This window comes from Pundamilia nyererei, unplaced genomic scaffold (assembly GCF_000239375.1).
Source record: "Pundamilia nyererei isolate P.nyererei 1_Seehausen unplaced genomic scaffold, PunNye1.0 scaffold00089, whole genome shotgun sequence".
Lineage (NCBI taxonomy): Eukaryota > Metazoa > Chordata > Actinopteri > Cichliformes > Cichlidae > Pundamilia > Pundamilia nyererei.
The window spans coordinates 76883-99326 of NW_005187490.1; the positions used below are offsets into that span (position 1 = coordinate 76883).

At 41.8% G+C, this 22444-nt stretch overlaps 1 protein-coding gene across 1 annotated transcript in view; it reads left to right on the forward strand.

Annotated features, from left to right (window-relative positions):
• The first annotated feature begins 571 nt into the window (after positions 1-571).
• Positions 572-22444, forward strand: part of sntb2 (syntrophin, beta 2) — a 32078-nt gene continuing 10205 nt past the window's right edge. Inside the window, exons 1-3 of the mRNA XM_005739043.2 lie at positions 572-1596; positions 17627-17849; positions 20567-20777. Of these exons, the coding sequence (XP_005739100.1) occupies positions 867-1596; positions 17627-17849; positions 20567-20777 (1164 nt within the window). The 5' untranslated portion in view covers positions 572-866. The remainder of the gene's footprint in view (positions 1597-17626; positions 17850-20566; positions 20778-22444) is intronic.

Genomic DNA, 22444 nt, shown 5'->3' on the forward strand with positions numbered 1-22444 from the left:
CTGAAATCTCCCACAACCACGTGACAGACAGAAGTTATACGCAAAGTTATTTCTCCAAGTTATTAATGCTAAAGGTGAATCTATGAACTGTGAACGATGGCGCGTTTTTACAAGCTGCTTCTGACATTGTTTCTGGGGTAAATAAATAATGATATTGTGTAGTAAGTCATGTGTTGATGTTCTCCTGCAGTTGTAAGACCTGGTGAGGATTATTATTATTATTATTATTATTATTTAACATTTCCTGATATGCAAAATCTTAAAATTGTCAGTTGGTGTACTTTCTTCTAAATTTGGACTTAATATGCAAATCATTTTGACTTCAATTTGTTATGTTTTCACTTGGGGTCTTAATTGTGTGATTTATTTTTATGTTTTATATATTTTCTTTAAAGAAATATGATGAATTTTAATCTTAATTCCTTGCTTTTTCTTGTGGACTTTTGCCCTTTTTCTTTTATGTCAGTGTTTTTAGTCCATATTTTGAGCCTCGTCTTCTCTTTCTTGGTTTCCTGCACTGGCAGGAGCCGTCTACTCTGACCGCTTTTTTTATTTTGAAAGGGTTGACAGGAAGCTTTCTCGTTTCAGTCGCTCTAACTTCCAGTGGAAGTTGGACATCCTCAGAGCCTGAACTCAACAACAAGCTGGCACATCACAGCCAGTTGTGCTTTTCCTCTTCTCTCCCTGTGGTCTGGGAGTCCTTCTGTCTCCCCCCACCTCTGCCTGCAGTCACGGCGGGAGTGGGTGTGTCAATGCGGGCCCGTGGAGCCTAGTCGCTGCTTGTGCGCGCTCTGAAAAAGAGGAAAAAGTTGATGATGAGTTTAGTGTGAAAGCGGCCCGCCTCGGAGCAGGCTAACCGTCCCGGAATGGCAGTTTGGACCCGAGCAGACAAAAACGGACAGCTGGACCTTCTGCTCCGTGACCGCTGGATCCGAGTGACCGCCGAGCTCACCCGAGAAACGCTCACTTTGACGGCCGACGCGGAGGCAACCGGCCCCGGGACCAATCACTGGGACTACAGCAACTCTTCGGCGGGCCTGCGAAATGGCATGTCAAACGGAAACGACCCGGGAACGAGTCCCGGGAACCCCGGCCGCGGTCATTCCTCGGGTCAGGACCAACTCCAGAACCAGAGCCACGGGGGTCGGGGGCGCAGTGGCAGCCCGGGGCGCGGGGGGGTCAGTCGGGGTCAGTACGAGGGCGGTTACAGCACGAACAGCCCTGGAAAGTACCCGAATAACGGCACTAACTCAGACTTCGGGAGCCCCAGCTCCAGCTACGGCAGCCCCGGGTCCAGTTTCGGGTCGAGACCAGGCGACTTCCACGTCAGCCTGGACGGGTCTTCGGAAGCTGTGCGCAAAGTCCGGGTTGTCAAACAGGAGTCTGGCGGGCTGGGGATCAGCATTAAGGGGGGGCGCGAGAACAGGATGCCCATCCTCATCTCAAAGATCTTCCCGGGGCTCGCCGCAGACCAGAGCCGGGCTCTCCGGGTGGGCGACGCGATCCTGTCGGTGAACGGCAACGACCTCCGGGAGGCAACGCACGACCAGGCGGTCCAGGCGCTCAAGAAGGCAGGCAAAGAAGTCACGCTGGAGGGTAAGTTGGCCCACGCGAGAGCGGGGATTTGAAAGGGCCGAGATTAGAGTCCTGTGGTCAGGCTGCACACCTCTATCACATCTCCAGGAACTTTCACAGGTTTCAGTTCAGCTCCGGGACTTCGTATTCCAGCACGTGTTCGAAAGGTGAGCGCAGTTTCCATACTTGGATTAATAGCTTCAAACCATTTGTGGAAACACGTCACATGTTGGAGCACGCAAGTAAAAAGAAAACTGCACAAGTCGCCAGTTACACAGCAGGACTGAGTTTTAAAAAAGCACTTCTGGAGTAATACTTTTAATTTAATCTGCACACCACATCGCTCCCTCATGGCACTGCGTGGTGCAGAGTGCCATAAACTCTTTTTGGATCGCTCCACACACGTCCTGTGGGTTTGTAACTTTCACCACACATAATTGTTTGCATAACACATTATAATATAGACATAAACACACACAATCCCAGTTGATCTATGACTAGGAGGCGTGGAGGAGGAGGAGGCTGTGGAGGAGCAGGGCTTAAGTAATATCAACAGAACAGAGAGTCTTTGATTAGTGTAAACAGGAATGTAACCACAGCTGTGGTCACAGTCAGAGTTGGATACATTGTACTCTGTGTCTGAACAGTTGTGGATTACTAAAGGATGAGAAGTCAGAGTAAACAATTTGTCTGTGGTTGAAGGTGCTGGTCGGCAGAAAGTGATAAACAGACTTGATCTATATTATTATTGTAATGTATCTGCCTTACAATGTAAACTGGCTTAAGTCGACTGCTGTTGCGATTTAGCGATATAAAAATAAAATTAAAAATAAATCAATATTCTATCTCATATGAATGAAAAAATGCATAAATGTAAAGTCTCACAAAGTGCACACACGTCCTCAAATTGGAACTCTGAGGAATTTCTCAGTCTAATTCCCTTTTTCCACATTTAAAATGTGGAAAACAGGAATAAGGCATTTTCTTTCTCATGCCTTGAGAAAGAAAATGACTAAAACACCATCTGCACCTGTACGAACATGTTATCTCTGCACACGTGTCAGTTAGAAAAGAAAAGGCAAGTACTAGAAATAACATTTCGTGCACCTAAAATAAATACGAAGCTATAATGTATAGGTCAATTTTGATAGATTTGGAAAAAGGTAAGTAATGTGATGAATAAAATTACGGCAAAATAAATTAAAGGGTAGAAAAAAATAAGCTATGTATACATATATTAAAAATAAATATATATTTGTAGAAGTTTGAATTAAAACATAAAACGTGCGTGGATTTTTGGTTTGTCTTAGAAATTTAAATATTTGCATGTACTGTACTTTGCAAAAGTCTTGAGCCACCGTTCAGTTCTTTGTGTTTTGCTGGGAAAATAGGAAATACATGCAAACATGCACAGTAACACAGTCTATAAGGCTGTGTTATACAATCCTAACAAGCTTGAAAGTCACCATTTTGTGTGACCACCTTTATTTTTCAGCACAGCCTGAACTCTCAGCCAAGCTTTCTTGTAATTTCTTTAAGTAGTCTTCAGGAATAGTTCTCCAGGGGTCTCGAAGGACATTCAAAGTCTTATTTGGATGTTTGCTTCCTTTTGATTCTTCCGTTCTCTGTTAAGATGATACCACATTGGTTGCCATGCTGAAAAATGAAGCCGTTACCAATCAAATGCCTTCCAGGTCATATTGAATGGTTCTTCAAAATTTGACAATGCTTTTTTCTTTTCAGCTGAAGGGTGTGATGCATCGTTTGGGTGCTGTGATAAGTGTTTGCAGGAAGTTTTCCCCTATTTCTTTAAGAACATCTGGTGTAAATTGTTTTTTAGAACTACCACTTCTTCTTTTGTCCTTCACTTGTCCAGTTTCTTCAAAATCTTTGAGAACAGACTGCACACCATGTTGAGCTATACCAAGTTTTCAGCTTGTAGCTCTTTGGGAATCACCTCGTTGGTGCAAAAGTACAATTTTATGCGTGTCAGACTGTTATCTTGAAATGTTTTTCATAGAGTCAACTAAACAAATGTCACCAAACGATATGGTTTGTGACGAATGACAAAGTGTCTAAACATACTATTTCAAATTAGTTCTGTGCTAAATAATCTCCCATGTCATTATTCTATCCACAGTTTACTAGGGATGGGTACCGGTGTGGTTCTGACATAAACGGTAGTAACCAGACCGAAAAGCAGCGCACATTTTGGTGCTTTCTTTTCCTGAGATGTCATACACTTTGGATTCTAGCCAATCATTTTACCTTTGCAATCGTAGTAGGCGGGTCCAGGTACGTACGTTCTTTTAGAGCAAAGCTACAGATTAAAAACGCCAAGGCGAAGCGGTCAAAAGTCTGGCTGTACTTCACAGCAAAATATGCAAACTCAGCAGCCTGCAACAAGTGCTTTAAGGTGATACTGTGATACTGTGCAAAGGAGGTAACTCCTCGAATCTGATGAAACACCTGGCGACGTATAGCATTTTGTTAAAAGCCGAGAAATGCACCATATTTGATAGCTTGCTGCGAGACCTCACACCGAGCACATCTACTGCGGGTGTGGTGTCTGTAATCGGACGCAGAGTTAGCAACATCCCCCAAAAACCGGAGGAGTACAGTCCTGGCCCCTAGCCCTGCCAGTGTAGCAGAAATGATGATGATGCAGCAGCAGCCGTTCTTCTCTGAGTGAGTAGCTTAATGTTGTTCGTGTGTAGTTCGCGTTGAGTAGGCTAACCACGTTATTACATTAATGCATGTAAGGTGAACTAGCAAACATCATCATAGCTACATGCGGCTGTCTTCTTGTTTGATGGCAGATACTCCCTTCACCCTGGCCAAAAAGGCTAAAATGACCAAAGAAAAAGTGGAAAACAGCTAAACATGAGAGGTTTTTGGACAAAGTTTGTTTTTGTTTTTTTGTTTTTTTTCTCCCATTGATTAAGCACTGCTTCCAGCCAAGAGTGATGCCATAAATCCCCTCTAGCTGCAGAAAAGGCTAACATTGTTATCTTTTTACAAAAAAACCAGCTAAACATGAGAGGTTTTTGTACAAATTGTGTGTTCTCCATTCTTTAAGCACCGGTTTGAGCACCGTTTAAGCACTGGCACCGTTTCAAAAGTACCGGTTTGGTACTGGTATCGGATAAAACCTAAATGATACCCATCCCTACAGTTTACATACTTTATGTAATTTAATAGGCTGTTATTTTTATTTATATAGTGCACCAGAACAAAAAAAAATGTTTTTATTAAAAAAAAATGGTCTGAACCAGTTTCAAACTGCTCTGGCTTTGACTCAAAATGTGTGTATTGTGACGTGCTGACTGCTGTGTCAGAATTAGAGAGAATTATCAGCTAACACTACAGCTCTGAGCAGCTTTTGTGTCTTTAATCTTTAATGCTTGTTTTAGATTGACAGCCCATTTGGTGTGTTCACTCGTCAGCCTCTGGCAGACAGCCAAAGGCTATAGAAGCTGCACAGCCAGATGTTTCTCCAAGTAGTAGGTGGAGACCAAAACAAAGCTAAAAGAAGAGTAAATGACATTCATTTACATTTGGCGGTCTACTAGAACAATGACTTCAAAGGTGTCAGGCTGCTAGGTGTATATTACGGCTGTGCAATTAATAGAAATGTTTATTCGGTTACAATCATGGCTTCCAGAAATTAAAAAAATGACATAAGCAGAACAAAACAACCACTGTGCAGGCTTCCTTTTCACAGGGGGGGTCTCTTTTCGTTTTGTACTGCAAATCCAGCACACCCAAACTGACTTCCTAACAAGTTTTGGCAACAAGAGGAAGCACTTTAGTTTAGGAGTTAAGCGAGGATCAACAAATACAATTTCAACAAGCACACCAAAATTTTACATTACACTGATCTTAATATTGACCAAGATGATCGAGCTCATTGTCTTTACCATCAAAAAAAATATAGGGGTCAGGGAATCTTCAGCAGGGTGTCAAGAGAAACGAGAGTTGCATGTAAAATTCTTCTGGTAGTCATGTGACACACAACTCACATGATGTGTGATTTCTGCTATTTGAAAATGCGCTCCCAAGACCAGACTGCAGGAAATAGAAGCATAAACATAGGTATTTGAGTGCTTTCATGAAATATGGCATAAAATCACAATTTGGTTATGAAGAGGATCTAAAAATCATCATGGTGTAGATGGACACCACTAAAATAGTGTCCTCTGGTGCTGATAAGCTAACAAGGAATAAACACCTGTGGAGGAAAACCTAAAGCAGAATTATTTTAACAAAGAAGTCCATGGTACTTGCAGTATTGGGAATCTAAATGGCTTTTAATTTGCAGCACGTCAAAACACGCAGATTTTGTGTCCAAGCGCTCATTGAAATTAAACTTCATTTACGTTTCAAACTAAGCGCCTAAAGGTGCTTCGAGGTTGCTCGACGCGCAGCAGCACTTGTAGTTTTCTTTTATTTTCGAATTTAATTAAGTTTGAAAACCGCACTTATTTAAAGACTAACTGGTGCCGTCTGATGTGGGAAACAGGTGGTTGAAAAGTTTTTGTATTTATAAGAATGCTTATCACACCTACAGTTCCACAAAAGGTAGGTCTGCTAAAGGTTAGGTGTGCAGACACGCTTTCCTAAAACCTACGCACTTTTCAGCAAGCCTGAACACCCACTAAACTCCAGATAAAAGAGCCTGAACGCACACTGTAGGTAAATGAGAGCTGAGTCAGTGAAACCAACTGACAGGAAATTAGTCTACAGCAATCATATTTGCCAGGTGCAATAGTCTTCAGTGACTCCTGGTTAGACTTCGTAAAACCTTAAAAACATAATTTGTGTAGATGGGGTTATGGTGTGGGCTGAGAATGTGTTGTTTACTGGCTCATTATGTGGCTCCACAGAGCTTCATTGAGATGCATTCAGAGCCTAAAAGTGCACTGACGTTGAACTGTTCAATCTTTAGAAAAAATGGAAAAAGAATGGATTGCTGGCCACAGAGCCCTTGGGATACGGAAACTTCAAGTTGGGAATGGCTAAATGCAGTGTTTAATGGTTTGGAATGAACGCCGGGTGAATACTGACGAGCAGTGATTGTAGGAACTGATCAATGAGTGACACATTTCCACTAAAGTCAGAATGAGGCCTGTTTTTAAGCTCTCCGTTGTGCCAAATAAAAGCTTAGGCGTCTTTGTGAATGTGGTATCGGGATTTTCTGGTAACACAGAAATAATTATCACTTCGAAACCTCTGGTGGAAACCAGCCTTTTGGATCTGATATCAACATAAAAAGCATTTGCAGTCACCCTCGGGTGCACACAGGAAGATGTGCCGGATGCATCTACAGTCCAGACTGAGAGGTCTTTTTCTAGGAATGTGTCAGCTGCCTGTCACTGTTTGCCAGTTTGACGGCAGTGAGCTGTGTTGTTTGTGGCTCTGCCGCTGCAGCAGTGAGCCAGAATGAGGCTCGAGTTTCCAGACTCTTTCTGCCATGTACACATTACACAAACCTCCAAAATGTTCAGACAATTAGCACGGGAGCCCCACATTCCTGACCTCCGCTCGCATGTTTTTATGTAGGGCAAAGGTCAAAACTGGTGGGTCCGGCTTGCATGATTCGTGCTGCTCCACATGTTCCACCACACTTTATGTAAGTTTTATCATCTGCACTACAGGGGAGGATGTCCAACTGCATCAATTAGTCAATCAATGAGTAGTTAAATGATCATTTGGGCTATTTTTAAACAAAAATGCAGCACATTTAATGGCTTCCGGTTCTTCAAACATATGGATTTGATGCTTTTCTTTGAACTCTAACGGTTTTGTGTTTTAGACTTACTTTTTAGACAAAATAAGACATCTGATGTAAAACACAAAGTAATTATAACAGAACTAGTCTCAATCACAGGAACTTATAGTTGAAGTGGCAATAGCAACCATGGCATTTATTTAACTGTACAAAGTATGCCATCCATCCATTTTTCCACTTATCCAGATTAGGCGGCCTTTCCCAGCCATCATAGGACAGGTAACCAGACTATCACAGGACTCTTGGGCTGTTCTTCTTGGAAAAAGCTTGTTTGGTTACTTAGTAACCCCAGCATCCATGATGGAGAAGCTGATGGGACATCCACACAACACCTTAACATGAACTCGGTATACGCTTTCGGACACTCTTTTTGGATCACACTAAATATTTTGTCATTTTTTTAGCATTCTAAGTGTCAGAATTGAGGATTATCCAGGGTGTACTCATGAGCGGCATCTTCACAGTCAGATCCATCCCTCACTTGCCACACCTGGTTTCAAAACACCAAGCTGGCAACAGTGAAGACATTCAGCTTGTGGCTTCAAAACATGACTTGACAAACCTGTGGGTGGTGTCACAGTGGCTACATCCACTTTTTATAGTTTTTTTTCAGACACTCTTTTTCTACTCTTGGATCTGTGACATCATAGACAGCAGATATGCCTGGTATGGTCTTATGCTGCTGTAGCCCAAGGCTCAATGTGATATGGGTTCAGAGATGCCCTTCGGCATACCTTGGTTGTAATGTGGTTATCTCAGTTACTATCTTCCCATTCTCCTCCAATGCCTGACATCAAAAAGATATTTTCACCCAGAGAACTGGCACTCGCTGGATATTTTTCTCTTTTTTTGACCATTCTCTGTAAACCTCAGAGATGCTTGTGGTGGGAAAGCTCAGGAGATCAGCAGTTTCTAAAACTTTCAGATCGGCCTGTCTGACACCAACAACCATGCCACATTCAACGTCTTTTAAAGCAATTCTTCTTCCCCATTCTGATGCTCAGTTTGTCTTGGCCATGTCTGCATGCCTAAATGCATTGAGTCGGTGCCATGCAATATGTGTGCTGTTGATCTGTTGAACGAGTGTTCCTAATAAAGCTCTAGACTACTTGTTCGTTTCTGAGTTTTTGGAAATTCTACTTTGCTTGCATTATTGAGGTCTAAGTGGATCGCAGTGAATTGGACTCCACTGTCACTGAAAATATTAAAGCTTTGTAAAGTAGAATTTATGGAAGAATTTACATTAAATCCTAAGCATCCTGCTTTTTCTTGCACTGTAGTAACACAGGCTACGTGTGAGTACGAGTTGAGGCCATTTGCTGCACGAGGTTGAATTCACCCTCCAAGGCCACAGGTAGGGAGGTCTCGATAAGCACACTGAAGTTGCCTGACCTTTTAATGCATGACATACATAATCCAGATATGACACGCTGCTGATTAATCCCCCTCCCCTCAGCAGCTGACTGGAAGACACAACATCCCGTATGTCCAAATGATTAGTTGAAGCTTGCTGCAGCAGCCCTTTCTATCTTATTGGGTTAGCCTTCTGCTCGGTGGAAGGAGACACGAGATGAGCCTTTTGTGAGTAATTGAATGGAATAAAAAAAAAAACCAGACACAAAGGGCATTGATAAAACGGGGACAGCCTTGATGAGGAACGGTTCTTTTCTTTTCAGCCGACGGTGCGTTTACTGTCCTCACGGGGTGCGATCTGCCACGGAGCATGAGTCTGCACTGCCTGAAATAGGCCACCGCCACTTTCTCAGCTCTGAACTCTGTTGCCTTTGATACCAATCCGAGGATAAGTCTCTGGTTTCCAGCTGCCAAGGGAATTATAAATGACCTTAAAATGAAATTAGGAAGACATGTTTGTATTAGCACTGACAGAGCGACATTGTAAGACATGTTTGAGGCCCCTCACCCTTCCAAGACCCCCAGAGTGACACTAAATTACTACGCATAGGGCAGACATGGTTTCTATCTCTTTGTAGTCGTTTTGCATTTATTTGTGTTTAATTTGTGTGCCTGTTTCTAGATGTTCTGTTTAGCATCCTTTTGAGTCTCACCAAGTGTTTTGGGTGCATTTGGATTGCATTATTTTGAGTCTTTGCAGGTGTTCTGAGTTTATTTGCAGCTCTTTGAATCTCTCTAAAGTTGTTTAGAGTCACTTTGTAGCGATTTGTTTCTTTTTGCAATTGATCAGAGTTTGTAGTTGTTCAGTCTTTGTTTCTTTGTTGTTGTTTTGTGTATTTGTTTTGCATTAATTTGCTTTAAAGTCTATTCTCTTGGCTGTGCAACAACCTGAACCTCTTGGTAACCACTTTTGATTGCAACTACTGATTTGTGTTTTTTGATATACATACATGTAAGTCCCAACTTGGTCCCATTCAATTGTGAACTGGTAGCAGACTGACTAAGTCTTAACATCTCTTTATTGCAAAGCCCCTTAGAAGATAATGTGGTTGCGAGTGATCACAGACATGTCTCCGTCTTCAGAGCAGCCATTTGAGCAGCAATAGGCTCCCAAGTGACACACGGCCACAGTAACTTTGGTCATGCTGCAGCGTGACTGTGGCATTAGGACATAAGAGAGCAGCATTTGGTCTGAATACTGAATGCTGAGCTTCTAACCATAACCTCTGGTGTGTCTGGTCTCATTGCCCTGCCATTGTGGTTTTCATGCAATTACATCTGCTTTGACAGGCGTTCAATTTTTAGAAAGGTTAGACTTTTTTTTTCTCATATGTGACCGACTTGCATAGCCTAATGCTCCACTACACCAGAAAGCATCCTGCTTGTCCTCTGTAAGAACCTACTACAGCTAAACCAGCATCACTCTGTGCCCCGCTGCAGCAATGACAGGTAGACATTTGTAATCTTTAGTAGTCGCAAACAATGGTGAATGTGATTATTTTTGTCCATAATCTGCTTTATCCTTGGTAGAAAGTTGACACAGATAAAAATACACTTTCATGCCATACACTGAATGCACTGACCTTTGGGTATGCCAAATAAATTGGAAAACCATTTATAGATAAAATGCCTTAATGGAATGTATTTTGGGATAATCCAGTGTGTTAAATATCCTGCGAATCACGTGATGGATAACACTGCTTTAAAAGAAAAATGCTGTAAATCCAGCATTAGCATAAATGATTGCTGTGTACTGACAGCATTGCCTCCAATAGCTAAAGGCAACCTTAAATGTTAAAGCAGTACCTATCATCACTGTGGAAATGGCAAATTGAAATCAAAGACTCAAATGTTTAAAATAAACACTAATTCAAATGATTTATGATATAAAATATTTTTCTACTATAACATTTATTATGAGTTTGACTCTTTCATTGGCAAGAATGTGAGTAGGACATCAGCACTTTTGGGACTTTGTTGATATTACATTTTGGAACTCGCTCATCATGACTCTGTTTTTTTTTTTTATATTTTACTTGGGGCGATTTGTTGGTCCTGACTTTGGGTATTTTGAGCCTGACTTGGAGTTTTTGGACTAAATTCGCGATGTGATTTGGGCTTTATAGTTCCCCAAGGACTAAACTTGTGACCTGTTGGTCTTGACTTCACTTTATTTAACTTTTGGTTTGATCGTAGGTTTGAATGGCTCTTTGAACTGTTGGTTTTAACTGTTACTTGACGTGGCACTCTTTCGTATTAGCTGAAGTTTTGGCACTTTTGTAGTGGGAGTTGACTTGGAGCTTACTGGTTCTTAGCTTGATTTTTAAACTTGGATTGTACTCTTAATATACAACTTGACTTCATACTGTTGAGTTTTTGATGTTTTGAAAGAATACTTGCGCTTGACTTGTTTTTTGACTCTGGACTTGACCGTAGATTTAGCTACGATCTTGTTGGTATTGACTTGTTCTTTTAACCCTTTGTACATAACCATCAGCAACTAGTTAAAAAATAGAATTATTCATACATGTTAATGTAACTGCAGCTGTGTGTTCTGGAGACGTGACTGCGCGAGAACATCGTACACAGAAACACGCGTGTGCGCACACTCTTTGTTGGATCTGCTTTCTGACACATTGTTCTCATTATGTTTCTGGCAGAAACACTCGAGGGAAGAAATTGAGAGAGAGAGGGTGAAAAACTAGAGGTGGGACTGTGAAAGATGCGTGGAAAGGAGAATAAGATTGAGAAAGACTGAGGAAAACAGGACAGACAGAAAGGCAACTTAGCAGCGGAGTTTAGAGAGTAAGAGTGAGTGAGACAAAAGCGAGTGTGGAGAGGTTTGCTGGCCAAAACACAGGGGAATTTCTGGGCAGTTTGGGGGGAAAATCCAGAGGCTGCGGTCTGACTGAGTGACTTGCTGCTCTGTAAGCTATTATTTCAGCCATACCATGAGATGATTACTTCTGTGTGTGTGTGGTAAAGAAGAGTAGTTCTCTGGTAGCTTTGTACCACAACTATTGCCACAACCAAATATGTGTCGAGTCAGACTCTTTCTCTTCTACATGTTATTTTTTCCCGTGCATCCTCTTTCCTTGCAGGCAGTGAGGTATGAAGAGAGGCAGATGAGCCAGACTCACGGGGATGTTGGTCGGCATCTCCGGGGAATTTCCTTCACACACGTTAGTGTAGAAACATACAGACGCACCGATACATGAACAGAGGCGAGAGTCCTCTGTGCATAGGCCTAATTAAAAGCAGAAGTGGAGCTGAGCGACAGGTCTACAGAACTAATGAGTTCATCCAACAGCACCGAAGCAGAGGCAGACAGCACTGAATCTGCCTGCCACGATAGAAAAGGAAGACAGTGTTTTATCACAAAGTTGCAGACTGTGAAGAGGAAATGTGATTATTTCTGGCAGAAAAACGGAAGGAGGGGAAAATCTTTTTAACCAATCTATAACAGATACTTGGAAAACCCACCTGTATCCACCAAGAGTTTGTTCTAGGTGGTCTTGACTTGGAACGCTGATTTAGGAGTTGCTGGTCTTTAATTGGTCTTGGCCATGGACTCTATATAAGGGGTGGAGGTAGCCAGGCTGACATCACCCATCGGTTAGTGAAGTCACAGAAGCTTCGAGCTGAGTGTTTTTGTAGTCACCATCTTAATATTTTGTAACTGGACTTGCAGAGGTGGTTCACGCGTGCATATTGCAGTGACCTGTTAAAAGCACCATAATTTACAACACAACATTATCAGGACTTGTAATGCACGAGCTTCCACATACACAGTGTGCTGCAGAAAGCTCTCAAAAGATCTCTGAATCTGCTGTCATGCCACATGTTCAGCTGTATAGTGGATTGCATAATTAGTAGTTCAGAGAAATATGTATCTGCCAGTAGGCTACAGCCAAGAGTAACAATGTGGTGACATCGCAGCAGCTGGAAACGTCACATGAGGTAAAGCTTGTTTGTGGCATCTCAGCTTTAAAGAGAGACAACAACCAGCGATGATGGCTACATCAAAGAGTGCAGCCACTGCAAGGCCTTTCATTTCGGCCAAAAACACACAAACACACAAGGAAAACTGAATAGAAGCAGATGTACAGTGGCCCACAGTGCCAACGTATTACACAACAGAGCATTCACAAGCTTCACTGCAGCCGGACAACAACTTAATTACACACAATGGAGATGGAGATCAGCATTTCAGGTCTATTCCACCGTCATCTATTCGTCCCTTAATATTTGCATGTTTTTCTTTTTAATTTCAAAAGTGCATGGAGATTAGAGCTGCAACCATTAGTCAAAACAGAATTAAACCACAACTATTTTGGGAATTTGCTGCTTAACTGAATATCTTTGGCTTTGGGAGAGATGGTTGGTCAAAACCAGCATTTTAAGGATGTTGGATTGGGTTCTGGAAAAATATGTGGGGCTTAATGTCTCTTTTTTTTGGATTAAACAAAAGTACAGATTAATTAAGACAAATTATTATTATTATTATTATCTATATAGTGGTTTGTTGCAGCTGAAACATTAAGTATGGCTGGACTTTTCAACCTTGTTATTATATCTGTTAGTTCATAAGAGAATTATAATAGTTCTATCTCAGTTGCATTGCTATAATTTTGATCCTTTTTTCTGTCTGAGAGTGTATCAGATACTCTCAAGTTTATTCCAATATAAAAAATTGTTAAATTCCTGAAAACATTGGTTATCCTATCCCATCCTACCCTGTCCTGTTATGGCCAATGATCCATGCCCAACACAAGAAGTCTGTCAGAGTGGACTATCTTCAAGTATGACTTTTGGCCCCTGATTTAGTTTTGGATTTTTGGTCATTTGAGAAATTTTAGTCTCTTTTCAGCTTCGGTGTAATTTATGTCTTCTAAACATTTTGGCCGTAGCCGTTGCCATCTTTGTGTGAGGTTCCTGTGGGTAGAGAATTCGGGTTTCAGGGTGTGTGCCAGCTATTACAAACCCAGCGGTCCGCCAGGCCTCTGCTTACGCACCATCAGCAACATCATTCGTTGCTGAATGGAAATGCCACATACATATACAGATGTAATATTTATATGGCATATGTCACTAAGTTCTTCAGTCGTTACCCCAGGAATCCACCGGGCACAGCTGCTCTATGCACTGCGTGGCTTAAATTAAAGGTCTATATTTCATGGAAGTTTTATCAAGCTGCAGGGACAGGCTAGGAGGGCAGGAGGGCAGACACACCAATGAGAATCTGGTCAGATTTTTAAAATGGAGACCTCAAGCAGATTACACACTGTGGATCTAAAATGATTCTGATGGGTTTTTTTGTTGTTGTCGTTTTGTTTTTAAGCTGTGCTTAAGACAGAACAATGCACTGGGCTTCAGCTATCCTAATGTTACGCATTAGCATTTATTTAGTCTTTTTCTAATCTTACCGGACACTCAAAGGGCTTTAGACTACAAGCCACATTTTATACTGACTGTATGATACACTGATTTTTACCAAGGATGTCAGTAATTGTTATTGTTTGTTGTTCATGAAAACAAATAAAAACTCAAAAAAATAATTAATAAGGGAAAATGTATCTGATTTGCAGAAGCTGGCCGTCAGACACCTTAAATCCACTGAAAAGATCAATATTTAGAAGTTCAAGAAAAGGAAAAATGTGTACAGATCTATTACGTGAACCTTGCCGGTTCTCATGCATAAAGAAGATAAAGATGAACCCTTTAACACAGAGCTGACATCATTGTGAAACACTCTGATATTGCAAAGGAAACATTTGCTTTCATGTCCCCCATTTTCTTTGTTTGTTTAAAGAGCCAAGAGCAAGATTTTTTTTATTACTGACAGGGAAAATGGTCTCTACTGGTCCACAGTACCTTAAACAAATATTGATAAATGAAATGAACTGATCTGAAGGACACTTGAGATGCTCTGGTCTCGACTTGTTCTGGTCTCGTCTGGTCAACGTGTAGCCTGCAGTTCAGGTAGGCTGAGTTGACATGACTGACTCGGACAGTTGAAGATATTTTGCCCGTTCAGGATGAAAAGCTCTTTGGTGACTTTGCTGCGTGTTCTGATCAGATGTCGTCCAGTGTGTTTGGACACGTTTGGCTGAATCTGCGTTCATCCTGCTGCTTTGGTCTGGAGTGAAATCATTAATAAGAGTTAGTGTGCAAGTTCCATTGGCAGGAAGAAGCAGCACCATTTAATTGATGAGATGGGACTTTGGCTTATAAGATTTTCCTCCTCCCGTCACAGAGATCGATGGAGCTGGACGTGAATATTTGCTGTTTGTTGATTAGGTAGTGTCCACCGGTTCATTCTCTGTTGATTATCTGAGCCTGATTCATGGTGGCTGCAGTCTAAACAGAGATCCAGCACCTCCAGCTCTTCTGGGCTGAGACATGATCTCTCTGGTATGTCCTGGAGCCTTTTCTCTATTGGATATGCCTGAAACGCTTCACCTGGGACGATTCCAGGAGACATCGGGGTTAGATGATCAAACCTTCTGCACTGGCTCTGTTTGATGTGGATGAGAAGAGGCTACCAAATGACTGCGGTAGCAGCACCCAAAAAAAAAACCAATTTCCACAGCTTGCATGCTTTCTGTCGCTGTCTACAGTTCAAGAAAGAAAGCTGCTGTTAGGAAACAGAGACGTTCACACAGACAATCACAGCCCGGTGATCCACAGTGAGATGTTCGCATGCAGAGATATAAACATGCAGAACCACAAAGAGACCAGGGTCTGCTGACGGAAAATATCTTGGCTGAACATCTCTGCACCAAATCTGATTATTAGTGTGAGAGTGGGGCTTTGCAGCAGAGACATGCATTTCTCTAGAACTCTCACACATAAACACTGGCATTCAGGAATGCTTTCACACTCTCCTACTTAGTCCAAACCACTTAGGTTTGCAGAAATGGCCCCAGACCGTGTTGGTGTGGGTGGTGTGGTTAGGATGGTTGGTCTTTGCTCTTGCCTTAGCATTACTCCCCACTCCACCCTTCCCTCTGACTCATACGTGTAATGTACACAGTCACCGTGCAGCATGCTTTGCACCTACATATCAGTCAATCTGTATCTCACTGAGTGATTCAGGGTCACACACAGGCACTCTAGTGGTTTTCCACCTTCAAGCTTCCGGTACCCCACCACTCTGAAACATGCAGTTTCACTGACACTGTAAGATCATATCTGTGTTGTCATTTTATTTATTTATGTATTTATTTAGTTTGCAATAGCAGTGAGAGAAGCTGGACATTTTAGCCAGACGTCGAGAACAACTGAAACGACAACTTTAATGATTATTTATACACAGCTTTAGCTTTTTCTTGAATATTTTAAGTACTTATTCATTACTTTTAACTTTTTCCTAATGCATCCATAAATTTCAGTCATGTATTGCTTTTTAATCTGCAGTCAAACTGTATAACTTATTATTTAAGGTCTTTTGTGTTTATTCTTCAACATTTAAATGCTTTTATTTGCATTTCAGCTGCCACATCCATTTTTTAGCCAGCTTATTTAAATATCTGTCATGCAGTTTTTGCTGCTCGTTTTCTCTTTCAGTTTCTTTTAAATTTTAATTTTTAACAACCCATATCTTTAAGCCCATCAACAGTTTATACTTTTAGATAACCAAGTCAGCTGATTACTCTTTAAATTTCCTAAAAATCTGACTCATTTATAACGCGTAAATCTTTGGATGCCTTTCTTAGATGATTGCTAAATAGGTTTACCAGCTTCTCACTGTCAGTGTGTACTGTTCAAGTATTAAAGCTGTCATGAATATTTATTCATACCTCAGTTCATAATTTTGAGCCATTGGATTCACATTCTCTTGAACCATTGTAGGTCTCTCTTGCGCATGCATACCTTCACAATCCTAATATCCTGGTCTACATTCAAGAATGACCTCACCTCCCGAGAGCCTCGTCTCAGGTTTCATGCAGAGCAGACCGACTCATTGTCCAACATACACACATACCCAGACTCTCTCTTTTAGCTCCCATACTCACTTATTTTGCACACAAATGGACTACGAGAGCATGCACAGGACTGAACATGGAGCAAATGTAGTGTTCATTCGCACAGGAGGATAAAACGGATGAAGAAGAATAAGTGAAGGCAAGGTGGGGGTTAGAAGGCGGCAAAAGTCCAAATTTGGAAAGTGAATCCATCACATCGGAGCAAAAGTGATTTTTATTACAAACAGCTGACCTCGAAGCCGTACGGCCGAGTCAGGTCCTGTTTTTCTAAGATAATTTCACGCAGGAGACCACTTTAAAGAATAAAGACGGCCTCTGGGTTCTCGGCCAAAATATGATGTTATTATGTTCAAAACATCAGGTTGGATATCAGGTTGGATAAATACAGGACCAAACCTGAGGCTGAAAGAAGTGCTCTCCACGCGTGTTTTCAGAAGCAGGTTAAAAGCTGACTTCTTTCAGAAAACATCCCAGAGATTCCTTATGGTTTGGGTTAAAGATGGCCACTCCAAATATCGCAACCAAGCATCCGTCTTATTTTAGCTTATTTTACATTCAGCTTCTCAAAAACAGCAACACGATTGGTTTATTCGATGACGAAAAAGAAGGGGTAAATGTCCATCTCATATATCTGATTTTCTCTTGATTAATGGTGCCACAGTTTGCACTAAGATCAAGATGAAATAAATAAAATATATATAAGTAAATAAAACTTAAAGCACAATTAAATCTACCTTAGATAACATAAAAATATAAATATGCTGAAATAATGTAATAAAAGGGTAAAAAAAAAAAAACAACTACGCAAAATAAAAACAACCTCATTGGTTGATGTGCTTCTTCTATTGTTACTCCACAGTGAAGTACATCCGTGAGGTTTCTCCACTGTTCAAGAAGCCATCCCTGGTGGCTGACCTGCCGTGGGACGGCGTCCGCCCACAGTCACCCAGCTACAGCGGCAGCGATGACTCAGGGTCACCCAAACACAGCAGCAGCTCCTCCTCATCCAAAGACAGAAAGGTCATCAGTCTGAAGATGTGCTTCATCTGCAGAAACCTCACCATGCCAGACCTGGAGAACAGGTGTGTGTGTGTGTGAGGGAAATACCTGTGTATGTGGGAGGTTGGGTGTGGTTGGGTGTGTAATCGTTTTCAGTGCCTAACCTCTGTTCATTAGATTGGAATGTTTGTTTTATAAAGAGATAAAAAGCACGACAGACACACTCCTGTGTCTTTGTGAATATTCAAGTGGGCCTGCAATGCTTTTCCTTAGTTTTTGTCATATATTTAGCGAAAGGATTCACCACTGTTCAGATATATATCAACAGCGGCGAATGCTTTCACCAAACATGGCCAAAGTTTCAAATAAGGAGACCTGTGTATATACAGAATGCTCCCAACACTGGCCAACAAGTTCTGTTTTTCTTTGTTGTGCTCCTGGGCCTGGTTAATGTCAAACAGAGGGCATTTCCTTTAGATGGTTATAGAAGGAGCTCAGCTCTCAGCACAGCGGCCTCCATCCACCTGCTCCATGCGTCTCCGAATGCTTTCTACTCTGTTTGCAAATAGAAGGAAAGTGAAAAGTGAAGAAAAGTTCTAACTATGGATTTGCTGCAGTTTTGGCTGAGCTAATCCTAACACAGGGCTGTTCCATGTAATAAGGCCATTGTTGAGTCAGGTTGGGCAAGTTTAAAAACTAGAAGCCGCCAATATATGCGTGCATGCAGTGCCCCACCCCTGACACTCTTTACTGTGTCTACTGAATTGTAAGAAATACATGTGTAAAATTTACAGAATTAGTTCTGATAGCTGTCCTGTAATTATAAACCGTTTTATTTAATTCACATAAAGTATGGTTGGCAATGGGGGAGGTCTTATCAGTAAGAAAAGCTGTAAAATTAATGAGTTAAAAGTCCAGAATTTAGTCTTTGATGGGCCAATTATGGCTGCCCAACTGTTTGACAGCAACACTTGGGGATGAAGTTGTCATTATATATGGGTAGGCGTCCTGCAGTGTGCAGCTACTTCAGCGCGGGCTCTGGGATAGCTCGTTAGTTCAGAAAGTTCTCGGACATGGGAACGAGACTTGCACACTGGCTGTTTGTTCTGCATGACTTAGCATCTACCGTATAGTGCCAGTTCTCTGTGTCGCTGCATTCACTATTCATACTGATGAGAATCTCCCGTGTCTCTCTAGTGCAACGCAACAAAAACTGAGGAGAGACTCTTCCCCGGTGCTGTTCAGCAATTACAATAATAATTATTACCAGAGTTTAATTCCATAAAATTAGCGAAATAAAAAGTGACAAATCAAGTAATGGACTCACCTAATTGTCCAAGAAAGAATGCACTAAAGTACAAATGTTTCTTGTGTTTATCGCGCAATAAATAGGAGAATGGTGGAAAATGTCCAAGTAAAGCAGCGCCTGCAGAAAAGGCCTATTCCCTTTAAGCCGGTGGGTTATAGTTTAAAAATTGCACCTTGAAAAACATGCCCAGATTCAGCCAGTTACAGCTGCAAATCTGCAGGGCGAATGAAAAACGTCTGGCTGTTTGGATAACAGACACTTGGGAGAAATTTGAAACACAATGAGCCTTCTTGGCCGCGTCACCAGGACAGAGTGAGATCTGAAAACTGCCAAAGTAAAACCACAATGAGTCACTCACACTGATGTTATCGTAGCAGTTCTATAAAGCTCTACCACTACAGCTCCAAAGCGTAACACAACGAGTGCTGCGTCCATTTGATTAGTTTGATATTTCAGAAGGACAGACAGGTCTGAGGAAATGGCACACAAGAGAGGCACTGAGGTATATGCACCTGTTACCAAATACTAAAGGGTATTAGCAATGATACAGCAATGATAGCTGATTGATTACAAAAGGATTTTAGAGATTAATGTAGTATCACCTTTCACTAAACGGAGTCACCAAAATAAGTTAATAAAGCATTAAAAAAAAGTCAAATTCACAAGCGATATCTTCCAAAGAGGACTGTTATCTTCATCTGTCATTTATATTTGGTGGCAGCACAAACAGAACAGCGAGAACAAAGCAAAAACAGACATCCCCTTGATTAGGTATGAAAAGGAGGAACTGAGGCGGAGGTGCATTGCAAAGCAGCTTGCACATGTGCAGCTGTGCAGCAACGGTGGGCAGGCTATAAGAAAGTGCCCAACCAATGGGGGATGGCATTGAGATGCACTCATTCTCTGGGATTCCTGCTGATCTGTCACCTTCAGCCACATTATGATTCTGTTCAACGCTGTTTTTTAAGTTTGAACTATTCCTGCCACAAAGGTCTTAGCAGGCAAACATACAGGGGGAAGAATTATAATCTGAGTTTTAACAGTTAGTTTCCATAAAGATGATGCAAATCCTAATTGTTGCTCAGATAAACAGTGAGTCGCCCTTTTGCAAATCGAGTCTGCGGGAATCGATCGAAGCGTGTTTGTGAATATAACTGCTGAGTGGGTGGAATTTTATAGCAAGGAGTGAGCTGGATTTCTGAATCATCAGCTTGAAACACAAAACTAAGGAATGCCAGCTGCAGTTAAAAGCTCTAAACTGCAGCATGCAGCAGTTAAATGATTATTTACTGAGGAAATTAGATTTAACTTCATCATGAATAACCCACTAGAAGGTACTTGGTTTTAGTGGCTACCATCACTTCCTCCATTTCCAAACTGCACTATTCTTTTACGGCTCATTGTTAGGTAATTTTAAAGAAAGTGACCTTTAATCGTTATAATAATTATTGAAGTCTGATCTAGTTGATGATTCCCTTTTCTCTCATCCAGACTGTTAGAGCTCCATTCCCCAGACGGCCAGCACACGGTGGTGCTGCGATGTAAAGACGGCCCCACCGCCAACACCTGGTTCACTGCCATCCACACCAACATTGCCGCCCTGCTGCCACAGACCTTGGCTCACATCAGCGCCTACCTGGGGGCCTCGACCTCAGCCTCCACACACCCCCATCTCAAACACATCGGCTGGCTGGCTGAACAGGTATTTTTACCTGCGTGCTGTACTGTACATGAGTTACTACATTAAAAAAAGACCAAAAAGCCCCAAAACAACGACACACATGACCAGATGACTTTGAGCTGGAAGACAAGCGGAGAAAAAGTTTTTGTTGCCAGGTTTTGTTGCTTAATGGATGAACTGTTTGTTTTGAACCCTCTCTTGCTCTGTCTCTACTGAGGCTTTACTTTCACTTTCTATCACCCTCTCTTTTTGCCCGATGTGCAGCAGCATGGCTCTTTAACAGGGCAGAATTTCCATAGTTACCCCAACTGTTTCACCACCCACCTTTTAGGTACCTGCAAAAAGCTACCAAAGGCCACTGTGTTGGGGGAAAAAAAATACACTGTCACCCGAGCCTTAGTTTTCCTGGGATATTTTTGTATCCAGCAGCAAAATTGCATCAAAGCTTAAGGAGACCCAGTGTAAACACAGATCCACCTCTACGCACTTTGTATTGTAAGTAAATGCACTTATAAAAAAACAGAAGAACATACAATGAATGCGCAAAACACAGACTGCATGAGAGGGTAGACAATAGAGGCATGTAAGGAAGAAGAGGTGCTCATTGCATGATGGGAAGTCCCCCTACAGTGGGAAACTATGCTAGCATAGCTAAAGGGGTCGTTCAGAGTGACAAGAACCAGTCCAAACTAGAAGATTTATCCAAAAAGAAATCATCCAGAGAGGGTGCCTGTCTCCTAAATCCAAATTGAGAGCTGGGTCCTCAGAAGAGGTACCTAATAGCTGAAGGCTCTGCCTCCTACTCTACGTTTAGAAACTCTAGAAATTCCAAATAAGCCTGCATCCTGAAAGCAAAGTGCTCCACAGGGGTAACATTATGCTGTGAAGTCTTTAAGAGCGTTCAGGACTTTTTATGCAAGGATCAAAAATGTAATTTAAATTCTGGAATTAACAGGAAGCCAATCTAACTGAAATATTTTTGTATTCATCATCAGTATGTCTACATGGTAGAAAGTGGAAATCCAGGGTATTATTAGTACTGATGAATAGAGTTGAAGCACAAGCTGCCCTCAAGAGGAAATTGCATCTGTGGTTTTCTTTGTTGCTCGTATGTCACTAAACAAACCTGACGCTCAGACGTGGAGGCTGGTACTTCTGTATGTGAAGCAGCCACAGGAAGAGCGTGTTTTCTTTAATTAGCCTCAGTCCTAACCTCTCCACGTGGCCTCTGAAAGCAGGCTATACTTTTATCGCACACAGGAACAGTGACTTCACTTTGAACTGTGTAGTTCTGTATATTTTGACCGGGCTGGAACAGGAAGCACAGATAGAAGTTTCCCTTGTTACGTTATATCCTGCAGAGCCCACCTCTGCACCGCAGACACACTCTGTGTTTTAGTGTTGCTGCTTTTCACTGAAAAAACTCCAGTCTCGCAGTAATGACTCGGATGAACACATTGCCTTATTTTTACCACACGGCTAGAAGAAAAATCAGGTCAGGTTGTCACGATGACCTGATTAACTCCTCTGCTACACCTGTACTCTGTAAAAACTACATCATTACATTAGCAAACTGCATCACAGCATCCATATCCTGTCAGACTTCACCCCCTGTTATACTCTACGGCAGCACGGTGATGTAACGGCTGTTGCACTGTTGCCTCGCAGCAAGAGGTTCCTGATTTGAA